This window comes from Temnothorax curvispinosus, unplaced genomic scaffold (assembly GCF_003070985.1).
Source record: "Temnothorax curvispinosus isolate PA1 unplaced genomic scaffold, ASM307098v1 QBEX01005269.1, whole genome shotgun sequence".
Classification (NCBI taxonomy): Eukaryota; Metazoa; Arthropoda; class Insecta; order Hymenoptera; family Formicidae; genus Temnothorax; species Temnothorax curvispinosus.
In genome coordinates this window covers 156,223-171,855 of record NW_020215049.1, presented here as the reverse complement: position 1 = coordinate 171,855, position 15,633 = coordinate 156,223, and the positions used below count along the sequence as shown (strand labels likewise).

The window sequence follows — 15,633 nt, the reverse complement described above, 5'->3', positions numbered from 1 at the left end:
GAGAGAGAGAGAGAGAGAGAGAGTGCGTGAAAGTCGCGCGTCTTTATTTTCGGAACAGCCGTATGGATCCAGGGTGACGCGAATTCTCGCTCGCGGCTGTCGTGTCATTGACGGACGCCGGACACGATAATACCGCTTGTAATTCGTGAATTCGACAGGTTTTGAGGGAATAAAGAAAGAGTGAGAGGAAAGCGTTCGTGTGTGTGTGTGAGATGCGTGTTTGATGCAATCGTCTCGCTTCTTCGATGTGTGAATCATCGCTCTGTCTCTTTCTCCGATTACAACGCTTTATCTCGCTCGCACTTCTCGGCGGCGCCCTATCGCTGTCTCTCTCTAACGCCACGTGATCCCCGTCGTTCGTCTCCGTCGCTCTCACGGATTCTTTATTGGACCTGTCGTGTTCTCATTTTCTCTCTCTCTCTCTCTCTCTCTCTCTCTCTCTTTTTCTTCTGCTCTTAAAGTCTCTTAAATCAAACGAAATTCTAAACAAGTGTCAATGAGATGCCCCGACGCTTGGCCTTCCTTTTTTTATCGTCCGATTTGTCTTATTTTTGATCGGTCTTTAAGTTATTTACGACGTGCCGCACAGTTGCTCCAGTTTCGCTCTCCCTTCGCATCATTATGACTTATTTACGACTTACGACGAGCGGCTTACTTTATTAAAATTGACGTGGTTTCTTTACTCACTGTACCCGGCTTATTTATATGTCATTACAGTTGGTTTACTTTCCGCTATATTTTATCCGCGCATGACTTTGTCCATTAACTCGAGATTTTCATCCGAAAATGGCGCCTGGGATTTATTTCTGTACGACTGCGAGTCCAATTCGAGAAATGATTGTGTATACAGGGTGTTTTCTAAGTACAAAAAATTGAAAAGGATATTCCTACGGAATATCCTTATTTTAGGAAGAAAAGGTCCTATGGCCAGTATTTATAGTCAGATCTTATATTTAAGACCGTCTTAAGTATCTTAAGATTTTATGAACCAATCACAGAGCCGTATTAGCATCTTAAGACATTACTTAAGACGGTCTTGAAATAAGATCCGACTATGAGTATCGGCCTATATATATAAACATATGCCCTAAACTGCTTCGTTTTCAAAATACAGGGTGTCAAAGTTATGAAAACAAATAAAATTTTCGAAAATTATCGGAAAACGTTTAAAGGTATTTTATTCAAATTTATGTGTATATATGTAGTATTAAACTATTAAGAACCATTTTCCAGTACCAATAAAACATTTTTAGATCCACCAGGGGCGTGCATCTTTGACACCGTGTATTTCGAAAATAAAGCAGGGCATATGTTAATAGAAGTGCCTTTTTCTTCCTAAAATAAGGCAGGAATAATCCCTTCAATTTTTTGTACTTACTTAGAAAACACCTTGTATATTTCTATATTTCTCTGTTTAGTGTCCTCAAAAGGATTTTTGTCTCTCTTTTCTTCTCTCTTTCTCTCTTGCTTGACTTTCTAGCGGCATGCTGGTATACGAGTGATTTTTTTATCTCGTGGCGCAACAAGCCATTAAATATGCACGCAATTTGGACCGACGCTTTTCAAACATTTAAGAATATCGTCAACAGTGACAATCTTTTTTAGAAATAGTCCGAGGTTCGATTTCTCTTTTTCTCGACCCGTGTGCACGCGCGCGATGGCAAGGCGTTTTATTATACAATCGCGTCCGCGACCTCAACAGTTAATATTCCAATGTTTCGCTGCGCGCGATTACGTAAAATGTTAGAAGCGTCGGTTATCCAGGAATATATCCCGCATTTATTCTATTGTACATTCACACGCTAACTGCGAAAATTTTATCCATTTTACGTCACCAGCCAGTCGAACGTACTCAATCTTTATCAGAGAGCAAACAGCGGAGCAGTATGTCGCTATTATAATTGATTCCGATCAATTGTTTAAGTAGATAGATAAAAACTTCTAGTCATATTCCTCGATTAATCAGAATCTACCGAGTTCGTTAACCAGTTTAATGTAATGTAAAATCGTAGCGAGCGAGGATTATTATTTTTTAAAAAAAGGTATATGAATCTATAGTATGTATTTCGGGATCGAAGTCCTACAGCTGAAATATTGTTTCAATATTTTCAGCTATGCGCTAGGATTTGAATCAATTGTTTTTTCAACAGATTGATAAAAGACGTTTATATTCTTTTGGCCTGTAGAATTTCGAAAAAATAGCTACATAGGTCGGTGTACACCGCGAAATGAAGTCAGAGTCGCGCGTTATTAATATTATTAATTTAAGGTATAATAGTTGTTTCGCGAATCGCAATAAACAAGAAAAATTTGAAAATTTTACTATACGTTAATAAATCTACACGTTTGTACAGTTTAAAAGTATTTAATTGACCGTCCCGAACACGAGATAATCGCTATCAAAAATTACATACAGAAAAAAAGAATGTTCTTGATTTGAAAATATCTTTAGTTTCAACGTGGAAATCTTGAAATGAGATTATATTGTGTTAAACTTGCTTGAAGAAAACTTGTTTGAATAAAGTCATTATATAGTGCAACCGAGAAAAAAAATGTTGAAATAAAAAGTTGAAATTCTTATAGAGTTTCATATATAAGCAAGATCACTATAATCTTCTTATAAGAATTTCAACTTTTTATTCCAACATTTTTTTCTTGGTTGCACTGTACATGTATATAATTACTTCATTCAAGCAAGTTTTCTTCAAGCAAGTTTAACGCAATATAATCTCATTTCAATATTTCCACGTTGAAACTAAAGATATTTTTAAATCAAGAATATTCTTTTTCTCCTCGTATTTCTCTATGCACTTTTTCCATGCACTGCATACACAAAGCATATGAAAATCTCATATGTTGAATTTTAATAATTAGAACAAACAACAAGAAAGTGATGAACGTTAGCATAAAAAGATGTTAGCATAAAGCTTAGTCATCTTAATTTTTTGTTAGTGTCTAAATCGAAATACGCTTTATATTGTTGTGAATAACAGAATAAATCTAAATTTTTTTCTTTATCTAACATCTTTTTATGCTCGTTATTGGTTGTTTACCGTTTCTCTTAAGTTTTTCTTAGATTGAGCGGTTGACTTATTATTTTTAATTATTATTAATATTATAGCTATAAAAAATCCTTCTTAAATATTTGCTCGTTCACGCGAGACAAAGCGATTCTTTATCGTGCGGATAGCGGCGTCCATGACAACGGTAATTCGGCGATGTTTCTGTCCACTCCGATCTATTTCGTAAGAGTGTAGAACGGAAAATTTTCTAGGATTGTATTTTGTCGGTAATCAGCCGTTCAAAGTCCAGACTCTAACACTGATCGCAATCGATGTTTTGTCTATTTTTTTCATGCTTAGCGCGTCTTATCGTGCGTCAATTATAATTCGGGACATTTGAATCAATCGTCTCGCGTTATATTTCGAGACATTGATTTCGGACTAATTTAAACTGGCGACGTTCCTCTAGAGTACAAGATCAGGTGATATTGATCTCCACATCTCCATCATGGTTTTACTTTTAAAACGATGAATATAAACAAAGGAGTTCCCGTTGTGTGACTTATGTCCATTTCTATCAATGATTAACTTTAATCTCGGTTTAACTTACTCTTTATCTTTTTCTAATTCTTACAACTAGAAAAATATACATTGATATAGAAATGGACATTAAGGAGATATTTTTCGAGAGAAGCGATCTACATTCAGCCGCGAGGATTTCCCTTCTCCTTTAGACCGGGAGGGTCTCGCGTGACACGCGCTAAAATAACCTGCTCGGAAACTGCGAAACTACAAGGAAACCATTAGCGTCAGTGGGGTCATGTGATAGTCATCGGTAGACCGTAACGAGGCGAGATCGACGAAAACAACGTTCGGCACGTATCACACACGCACGATAGCGTTTGCGAGCGGTGGAAGATATTTCACTTATGTAGGGTTATCACTATACTGAATACAAAAGTAGAACGATAGCGCGACACGACGATTATTATTCATCTCTTTTATACGGACTATCCATCACGTAGCCTGCTTGTAAATAGGACAAAAATAAGTTTGATTCTTCCTTATCGCAACACTTTTTTGATACAAACAAGTTTTCTCTTTTAGATTCTAGATACTTGGTTTACAGTCCAAAAAATCTTCAGTCGACATGTTGGTCTTGCTCTCGCGCGTAAAGTATATGCGAATATTTCGTGATACACGAAGAGAATTTTTTGTTATATTTTACCGTTAAGTTCACTACAAACTTGGGACAACTTGGCAACCAAGGAATTTTTGAAATATACAAAAGACATTTTACAAACGTGATAAAAATTACCAAGCAGATTGGTAATTTTCGAAAAATTGTTGAAATTTCCTAGATACATTTTAGTAAAATTAATCAAACATATTTTATATTTTAATGTAAGAGATATTAATATTTTTTATTATGGTGGATGTTAATCAGAATAGCTCGCAGCATAAAATTCTTGGTGATACATGTTGTCCCACAACTACCATGATTTCAGGGTAAATTTTAAGAGAAAATTCTCTCTGTGTACTTACATCGAGTAAAAAATTTGAAGAATTTTTTACAGGGTGTAAATTAGGGTAAAAATATTATATAAAATTACAAAACAAGCTCGTGTATATAAACAATAAGGAGGGTATCGGCCAATAACGAGCGAAAACAAATTAGTTGAAATTGTCGATTTTTTCAAATGTATTGTCAACAATGTTGAAGGAACGTTTCGGCACACCGTGCCTTCTTCAGCCTCATAATATACATTAAAATAAACGCTTCAGACTATTTTTACAATCAAAAAATACCTTAGATATTATGAAGTCGCACGAAATTTACAACTATGTATGGATTTAACCAATGAATCTCAATGCCGTTGACAGCCTGAGTTATCTCGGTGCGCAAAAATATTATTAAATTATTATATTATTATATATTATTATATTATTAAAAATATTATTTTGTAGAACTTGAATTTAACTTTTGCGAGCATTAAAATCTATTTACGAGTTATTGGAGAAGAAATAACAAGATTATTGAAATTCCAGCAATAATGGGTAACCCAATCTTTTAATGTTATTAGGGGTATTCAAATAAGTTAAAGTTTAACGGTTTGACAGGTTATGTCGGGTTAAAGTCGAGTAAAAAGTTAATTAATTAACTTTGGGCGCGCTACTCTTTAAAGTTATGCAAAATATATAAGTGACTCATTAACCTATCACATTAATCTTTGGGTTAAAAGTGTAAAAATTAACTTTTTACCCGACTTTAACCCGACATAACCTGTCAAACCGTTAAACTCTAACTTATTTGAATACCCCTATTAAATTTTATATCATTTATCTATTAATTAATCGAGAGGTATTTCCTTTGAAGTCTGTAAGAGAAATATAATTATACTATTGTAAATAATGTAAACAATTCGCCAAGAAAAGATTTATTTTTTAGACAATAAAATATATTTTTTATTGAAATTAATTGCAGCTTATATAGGGTGAATCACTAAAGGTGTTACAGGATAATATTTCTGAAATTGAACGAAATATGAAATTCTTATTTTTTAGCGACTGTTTGGTATCGAAGCGGACATTGTGTGATAAAGTTAATTTTTTTCGTCCGTTTAGATATCAAACAGTCGCGAGAAAATAAGAATTTTATATCCCGTTTAGTTATAGAAATATTAGCCTGTAACATCTTTAGTGATTTATTCTATATAAAACAGCAAAATAACGACGTTACTCGAATTAACAGAAAGTTTAATATTGGAAATAAGGATGTGTAATTTGCGATGTAACGCATTTTCGATTAATCTAGTCACAATGTAACGTATTTAAGCAAAGGGTATTTATACGTAGCAAAAACCGTATGTCTGGCCAAGTGATCGATAGAGGTTAGCGAGGGGGTAGTCAGAGGAAGTAGAGATTAATATGTCAATTAAAGTGTCTGCTGTGACAGTTATTTCTCTGTATAAGCGACTAGTGAGGGGAGTTCTCTCCACTTCAATCATGTATGCATGGTCTACAGAGTGTTTCATTTCGGCCTTATTTGTCAACAAAAACAAATGCTCTCAGAGTCGACTTTTTATCCACGGAAACGTCGAAGTAGGTTTTCGAGTTCGAGTAATTAACGAAGAAAAATAAAGAATTCTCGCACAATATTGTCATCAGTTGAACGTTATATTGTCCTTAATTCTAACTGGGATGTTTATTTCCTCGAAATGTTAATTTTCGTATAATGGCAAGTTTTTCTTTGGAAAGTTGCGGCAGACGCTGATTTTCCTTGACATTTGCGCTAACCCGACTTCAAGCTAGTCAAGGACTCCGGCTGTTAAAAGATGATGTGGCAGAAGTGGAACACTCTGTATACATCGCGACGATTACGCGGCGTGCACGCATGAACGGATAGCGACCTGGAAAGTTTTCTTCCCGAATTGTTGTACATCGCATCCTGCCTTGGTAGTTTTAAACGCATGGGCGGTTGAACAACAAAACGAAGGCTAGATTTAATCTCTAGGTATCTCGGTGAATCCTCGAGAGAACTAACAGATCAGCAGTATTCATTATATTTGAGCGCTTAATATTAGAAATTATATGATTCTTCACGATTTTCGCGTCAATCGTGGATAGCGATAAGATAGAGAATTGCAAATTTCCATGAGAAAGAAAACTCCATAATATATTGCTTTCTAGTGACCTAAGAATATACGATTTCTTGAATATAGGCGAAAGTATACGCCGTGTCATTGAATTTGATTAGGAGATAATCGCGGTTTGGAAAAACCTTGCCCGCCCGTCACTCTGTTGGAAGATCCCAGAAAACCGTATTCGTTTCCTGTGTAAACGTATTTTGTACGTAAATGTTGGGGTACCTCCCGCCGAAATCGGCGCGGAGTATTGTATGCATATTGTATACATCATATCCGGAAGTATTAGTCATCGCTTATCCGTGAAATTTAGGTGCGATGAAAAACGCGCTTATTTATTAATTAACAGTATTGTTGGTGCGTCATTTGCGTGCACTGAAAAAAAGGTTTGGTTATAATAACCTAAAGGCTTGGTGAAATAGCTTCAACTAAAGGGTTTAGTGATTATGACGAAATATTTGGTTAATGTTAACAAATTTGGTTAATGTTAACAAATTCGGTTAACATTAACCAAATATTTCGTCATAATCACTAAACCCTTAAGTTGAAGCTATTTCACCATACCTTAGGTTATTCTAACCAAACTTTTTTTCAGGTACTTTTCTTTGTCCATTCTGTTGAGGTTTAATCTCTTGTTTTCTTTGTTTGTATTACTACTGCTACTGCTACTACTACTACTACTACTGCTGCTGCTACTACTGCTACTACTGCTGTTACTGCTGCTGCTACTACTGCTAATATTATTATTATTACTGCTACTATTACTAATTGTATTACTACTGTGGTGCACACAAAAATAATCATTCTACAGCCAAGGAAAGCACTTACTTACTTTATTTTATTTCTTTTAAGTAAGTTTTCTTACAACAAATAATATTTTCTTACTATAGTCCAGGCAACGTAGGCGAAAAACATGCGTTATTTGAAAATTTGTTCTCGAAGAATGAATTCACTTGAAACCTTTTGGAAAGTGTTTTTCTACCCTTAAATGGAAAAGTTTACCTATTTATTTCATGTGCTCTTACCTATTTTTGGAAAAAAACGAAAAAAACCGATTTTTTTAAGGAAAATGTGAAAAAGTGATTATAATTAAAAAAATGTTAAATGTATAATCATGAAATTCATAGGTAATGTGTTTTCAAGGTTGCTGAATACGAATCTAAAGTAAAATTTTCAACATTATAAAATAGCGACTCAAAAGGGCGGGTAAAAAGCACTTCCAACAATTACGGAGACTGTTCTGTGGCGAAGGCGCTTCGCAAACTGATTTCCTTTTGTTAAACTTCAAAAATATATGTGAACGATTCTTAAAACAAAAGAATGTTAGAAAAAGGATGGAGACAGCGTAGCATTTGTTTGCAGCGAGCACCCGCTTACTCGCACGCTGCGGTTCTCCGCGCGCGAGCCGAGAAATCTTATACAGTTTATAGTACTCCCCAGGAAATTCTACCCCTGTTTTATGTACAATTCTTTAAGATTCGGTCAATTATTTCCCGAAAAGTTAGAAAAATTTTGGATACCGGTTCCAAAAAAGATTGGTAATGAAAAATTATACACTTCATATTACTCCCCGGAAAATTCTATCCCTGTTTCATATATAATTCTTTGAGATTCCGTCAATTATTTCCCAAAAAATTGAAGAAATTAGAAAAACCGGTTTCCAGAAGATCGGTAACGAAAAACTATACACCCTATAGCATTCTTCGGGAAATATTCTACCCCTACTTCATATAAAATACTTTCAAAATCGGTCCAATAGTTTCTAAGATTACCCCGAACAACAGTACAAATGACAGTAAATACGACTTTTTTTTACTAAACGCGTGTAGCCACTAAAATAAAAGTTCAAAAAAATATTTCCGATATACAGTCTTAAAGTTTAAAACCCAAGCTACAACATCTCATAAGTCATTTTCTCAAAAAAAAAAAATTTTTTTTATTACTTTTTTTCGACTTTAAAAATAGATAAATTTTTTCATATTTTCTAGTTCGACATTTATTTTCATGTACTTTTTTGAAAAATACACCTACTTAATATTTTGTTTTTCAAATAAAACATGTATCATCTTAAAGTACATATTTTCAGCTTTAAAAAACCCTGTTATTAAATTTCAATATCTATTGCCTAAGCAGTAATATCTGCAGTCAAACTTGTTGATCAATTTTGAAATAACGAAATTTCAAGAAAACTATCAACTTTTTGAGGTCCCAACTTTTAAAAAATAAATTTTTGTAATTTTTTTCACTTATTGCATGTTATCAGCACATATTTTAAGAATATAATGCTTTAATTTAGAAGTAAAAATCTGCAAATTTAAATAAATGGCAATGATATTAGTAAAATAAGTAAAAAATTTCACATCGCCTCTCTTCAAATTCGATTTAAATATACTCAAAATGCTTTCTCAATTTTTCTAAACCGAAAATTAGTAAATTACGTCTACTTTCGAATGCTTTTTGTAAAATTTGATTCTATCGATCCAATCAAAAATTACAACTCTTTTTAAAAAGTGCGCGCACGCCCGCGTACTCTGCAGGCGGCTTCACACGGGACGGCATCGACGCACTTTGAAGCGTTAATTAAAAAATTATTACTCCTACACATACTAATATTAAGAAACCTTTAGATATGTTTCTTTAGTAAAATTTTCTCCTCTTTCGATTGGCATGGTTTATTTTTTCATAAAATTAATGTTTTTTTAGTTATACTCAAAAAACCCATTTTTTCGGTCTTTTTTGTTGAATAAAACATTTAGCACAGGGTTTACGTTGGTAAACTTTTGGGACATGTTTTCTGAAACCCAAAAGAACACTTTCCAAAAAAGTTTACTTTTTGAGGAGAAATTTTCAAGTGTTTTCCTACATTGACTGGACTATAATAGTTTTCAAATATCTTGACACAAGTCTTTGAAAACCAGAATATTGTTTTGAGTAAATGTAATGTTTAGAATGAATTTATGGTAGATTTGCGAATTAAGTATTTGATAAGGTTACCTATATATCCGCAACGCTCTCACCGACGATCTTATCGGACGACAAGAGCTAGCCGGGAATATATTTATGGAATCTTACCATCCCAACTCGCAGAGAGTCGCATGGTATTTTTGGGGACACATCCTTCACATACATCATTTCATCCAACTATACACTCTTCTACACTATCATCATTATCCCGCGATCGACAACGACTCGAACCCTAAACTACTATTACTATACTATTACTGCTATTACTGCTATTACTACTATCACTACTATCACTACTACTAATACTATTATTATTATTATTATTATCATTATCATTATCATTATCATTATTATTATTATTATTATTATTATTATTATTATTATTATTATTATTGTTATTGTTATTGTTATTATTATTATTGCTACTACTACTATTATTTGACTAACAATAAGTGGAATGGAAGCACGAAGATGTAGCTATCAAAAAGCTACGAAACGTTGGTCGTAAGTAAATAGCGGGCCGATTGACTCAGGAAACGATCGTGGAATAATTTCCGTGTTTTCATATCGGCGGCACATCCAATTGCACGATTACGCTGCGAGGATTACGCGATCGGCTCGAGGATGTGTCGCGCAGTATTGCGTCAGGATTGCAGTGTATCCGTCATTGGGATTGCATTGCATCAGGTTGCGCGATCGAAAAAAAAACGCTGGATAAAAACGTTTGCGGATGATCTGTGGCGCGTACAATGGTTCTTCTTGTTCTCTTCGAGCGGGCGACACTCGTCGAGGATTGCGTTATCTTGCGCGATAGGAACGCTCACTATTATGACCAACTACTGGGCATTCAAATTACTGGAGTCATTAGACATGCGACTGCAGAGAGTGGAAAAAATAGCCTATTTACTGCGCTACCATACACGGAGAGAATTTTTTCTTAAAATTTACCCTGAAATCATGGTAGTTGTGGGACAACATGTACCACCAAGAATTTTATGCGAGCTAATCTGATTAATATCTACCTTAATAAAAAATATTAATATCTATTACATTAAAATATAAAATATGTTTGATTAATTTAACTAAAATATATCTAGGAAATTTCAATAATTTTTCAAAATTTACCAATCTGCTTGGTAATTTTTATCACGTTGTTTGTAAAATGTCTTTTGTATATTTTAAAAATTCCTTAGTTGCCAAGTTGTCCCAAGTTTGTAGTGAATTTAAGGGTAAAATATAACAAAAAATTCTCTTTGTGTCGAAAGAAACGTAAAGTATAAGACTATCTTGCAACATCAACATTGTTTGGGTCGAGAACATTTATTAATTTGAGATTTTGTTAGATCTCTCGGGCATATTGTGTTAGAAAATTATAACTGGAGTGTCCTAAAAAGACTGCTCTTTTCAGATATTTAATTTGCCAATTTTTCGAAAATAATATACATATAGTGCATTTAAAATAATGTCGGTTAAAATATTTATTCCTAGATTTACTCCTTCTATTTTAAGATCGCAAGAAACCGCAAGCTGTGTACGTGCTACTTAATGCAAAAATATGCTAATTGCGTTGTTTTTCACCGCGTTTCCTTCTATTGGAGTCTCTATACGCGATATTCTTATCACGTATTCCGCGAATTTTACCACCCGTATCTCTATCTATTGTTATTTTCTAGCGAATTTAGCGACTGTTTATTCATTTCTTTTATATTGCAAATTGCAAAAATATTTTTACGCTAATTGAATCTATTTGACGTTATTTGATGAAAGTTACTGCAAGTTTCTGCAAAGTTACGGCAAGAATCTGCAGAATGACAGATTTGAAACATCGATGAATCGTGACAAATAAATAGAAATATTTGAGTCAGTAAAAACGTGCTCGATGAATTTGTTGTGTCGCGCGCGGGTCGATGATAGAGTATCGTTATCGACGAGATAACGATCGTTTGGAACGTCCAGCAGGAATAGCATTGCATTGCTACCGGGCTTTAGTATCGCGTGAGCCGTGAAAGTGGATCAAAAGTCGTGCCGAGGGGAGTGTGCGAGAAGACGAGGATGACGACCCCGTTCAGAGTTGCTCTCAATGAATCAGGAAACGTAGATCGTTGACATCTCCGCTAACTAGATCTAATTTCGAATTTGCTCTGTTAAGATAAAGAGCAAGAGAGAGTCTACCGAGAGATACAACAAAAAAGATAAGCTGATAAGAGATAATAAAAGAAATCGTTACGACGACCATTAGTTCTGGAGGGCAAGACATAAATAGATGAAGGGGGGAAGGAATGAGTGAGGAATAAGTGAAAAAAGGATGAGAAAGTGTCATTCAAAATTGTGGATAAAACACGAAAAGAGTATAGCTGGATTGGCGTGTAAAGGAGTGCGAAGAACTGAGATTAGAGAGCAGCAATCAGAGCTGAGGGGGTGAGTTTCGTTTTTTTTTTACGAGGATGATTGGAATCGTCGAGAGATGAACTTGCGACTTACGTACCGAGCGTAAAGAAAAACGAATTTTTGTGGAAAATATAGAAGAGTGGAGTGAATAAACTGAGAAAAGAAAAATCGGAAAAGAGGGATAGCGAGCGCAGTTGGACGAACCACTTATGAAGAGGGGCTAAGATATTAATCAACTGAATCTTATTTTTTTGTATTTCTACCTTTTCCCCTTCTCGTGCTAAGAAATTCCCGATTGTACATCGGTCACGTGGATCAGACATGACCAAGATAAGCTCTTAGTGACAAAAAAATAATGGCAAATGTGAAAGATAAAGAAGAGGGATGAAATGTCGAGCAAGTGGAAAACGACTAAGGATCAAACGCATTAACGTGTTGGAAATTTATTTTTATGTAGATTAACGATGATTAATTAATGAATGGCGAAAGTAACACTTTGTTTTCTTATCAAAGAAAGTATAAGTTGTATAAGTTGGGAAGAAAGAGAATAAATACAGTAAGTTCTAAAGAAGCAAACTCGAAAATTAAAAAGAAGATAGAGAAAGAAAAACGCAGGAGTGAATAAATGAAAGACAATAACAAAATTAGCATAATTTAAGCATGAAATTTTCGGCTGTGCCATACGTAGACTAATCACGAATGGAAGCAGTTTTCAACGGAGAAGAGGAGGTAGTAAACAAAGAAAGGAAAAGAAAAAGAAAAGAACGAGAAAAAATTTTTTAGGTGAAAAATCTCTTGATAGGATTAATTGTAAGACGTGAAATTCTACTGATCGCGTTGATTAAAATAAGTATAATTAGTTCTAAGAAAAGTGAAAGACACGGTAAAAAAGACTGAAGAAGGTAAAGAAAAGTAGAAATTTTTAAGAGAGAGACAACTGCAAGATTAAGAAGTAGTGACGTGGATCGAAGATCGAGGAGGAAAAATGAACGCGCGTCTGCACGAGATGGAAGAAGAAAGACGAGGAGGTAAGGCGAGAGAAGAGGATGGAAACATCATTCTCGGTGATGGTCGTCAACAACGGGGTCGTTGCTCCGATCTCCGCGACTGGATCGGCAAGGCGTCGGGTTACGTCGGTGTCGATGCGCGTCACATGGCAAGAGGAAACGGGATCGATTTTCCGTCACGCGAATTGCTGAAACCACCGCCGTCGTCTTATGGTCCAGCGATCGCGTTTAGCAACGTCAATGTCTTACCCGGCAATATTGCCGCACCCTCTTCCAGCCTTACGTCACACGCTGGCGATAATACTAGATCACGAGCTTGCGATATCGGGACGACATCTTGCTCCACGATGAGATTTCCGTATGCGTCTGGGCTGAGTTGCAACGTGGCGTGTAGTAATGCACCAGCGACGTCGTGCAATATCGCGTCAGCAACGTGCAATGTCGCTTCAGCGGGCGCCGATTGCGACGATCCGGTGGAAACAAGGTGGTTCCGTAACGACGGTCACTTGGCCGACCCGCAGTCGGGGACTCGCGCGGCGAATACGGCGGCCTCGAGGACTTGCCAGCTTGGTCCGATTGACGTTGAGGACCTCGCGATGTACTTTGATCCACCGACGGACGGCTGCAAACCGCTTTCGGCGGGTAATCGCGCGATCTACTCGAGGAGATCGCGATACGCGCAGGCCGCAAGGATGGACCAACCCCGAGAGTATCGTCGCGATCTGGATTTCCGTGATCTACCCTCTTGCGATTTAGCGCCTAACCATTTACGAACTTGCGACATGGGTCCCAGCACTCTGGGATATTGCGATCTAGGGTATAGCGATTTACGACTACGTGACTCGCCATTTTGCGATCCGAGACTTAGCGACTCGCAATTTTGCGACGTGAACTCTCATGCCGCACACCCGTGTGAGGAGCAGCCGCGCGAATCGGGCCAATACGATCTAGGACAAGGCGGTCCAGGACCAGGCAATTGGTTTTGCAACAACTGCCCGGAACTGTTCAATTTCTGCAGCGAGGACCGGTGGCTACAGTGCCCGGCGAGCGATCGCTGTCCCCTTTACGACACCTCGTACGCTTATGGCACACCCGTCTTGCCGCCATGTATGTACGATAATGGTTACGATGATAATGATAACTTGCATCACGGCTACGTGGAGGACGAACAGCTCCTCGAGAATTACTTGTAAGTTGGCGATTATCGTAATGTTCTTTTGTTTTTCCCGTTTTCACCTGCTGCTTTTTGACACCGTGACGTTCCAAATGGTGAATCAATTCTATAAAAGTTTTTTTTAGGATAAATCTATTTTCTTCTAATTAATCTAAATCTTTTTTAATTTTAATTCAATTTTATCCATCAATTGTAACCTAATTCAATTGAAATTACTCTACTCAATTTTAGTAGTTTTTAAAATTCTTTTAACGAAAATTAAGTTTTCTAAACTTTATGATAAGTTTTCTTAAACATTTAAACAAGTTAGCCCGTTCCAAAAAAACTGTTTTCTTTCAATTAAAGAAGTTTGCATGTCACTTATAGTTTGTACAACATGGAACATTCTATATTAATCTGCGCCGAAGAAAAAAAATGAATTGATTGTATCGTTTTTCCGCGGGAATTTTCCGTAACGTTTAATTACGTCGACCGGATTAGCCGATCAGTTTAACTTTGACTGGTTTGAGTCCACTAGCGGTAGGAGGGAGGTGAGGGAAAGAAAACGTGACGAGATCGTAGGATCGATTTCGAAGTATCGTTCGAAGGTCGGCCTGCCGCGGTGATAACGCTTCGCCTCGCGATAACGTCGACGTTTTCCCTCGATTGACGACCGAAAAAGATGCACCTTTCGATCTGCCAATAGCTTCTGCAGCGACAGCAATTGAATGCGCTCGAGTTAATGCTGATACTTCAAGCGGTTTTCATGATAGACAATCTCTTCCGCCTCTTCGCTTCTTAGACTGAGACTTTATCCATCTCAGATATTTCGGGAGGGAGTTTTTTAGAATTTGTCTCTGTAACGAAATTTTCTCTCTCCCTTTCCTTCTCCCTCTCCCTCCCCCCCTCTCTCTCTCTCTCTCTCTCTCTCTCTCTTTATGAGGGTTGTTGTATACTTTAAAATAATGTTGGTAAAACTATTTCTTTAGCCGAAAGCAAAGTATCGGCAAAATTTTACAAAATTTGTAGTGCATTAAATTCAATGAAACAGGTCTAATTTCTACTAAAAATTGGTATTTAAATGTTATCTTTGTCAAATGATACGCGTGCATATTCGCGCTTGGTAACCGAGTAGCCTACTTACTCCGAAATCAAGCGGTGCCTGCAGCGTGCACAGCATGCATTATGATGCACGATTAGTGTAACCAATGTAGCGTAATGGTGAGCCAAGTTGATGACAGCGACTTTCTAGAATCGGGCAATGAGACCGTTTATCATGTATGATAGTGCACCTGACACGTGATAGCGACACTTCGCTCACGAGGTACTTCAGGACGTCTGTTTGCGGAAAAAAGTTTAGTAGAAGATAGTCAAGAGAGCTCTCGTTCACGCGTGATTCATTCTATGTGAAAAACGCGCAAAAGAAGAGTATATATACACACACACACACACACACACACACACACACACACACA

At 36.4% G+C, this 15,633-nt stretch overlaps 1 protein-coding gene across 2 annotated transcripts in view; it reads left to right on the top strand.

The window, feature by feature from the left end:
• The window catches only part of LOC112454682 (hypoxia-inducible factor 3-alpha), a 50,558-nt gene that overhangs the window by 621 nt on the left and 34,304 nt on the right, over positions 1-15,633 (top strand). Inside the window, exon 1 of one of the 2 annotated variants that reach the window (XM_025016196.1) lies at positions 11,619-14,194. The exons of the other annotated variant lie outside the window; for it this stretch is intronic. Within the exon in view, the coding sequence (XP_024871964.1) occupies positions 12,984-14,194 (1,211 nt within the window). The 5' untranslated portion in view covers positions 11,619-12,983. Of the gene's footprint in view, positions 1-11,618; positions 14,195-15,633 lie in introns of those variants that run through there. 2 annotated transcript variants of the gene reach the window in all.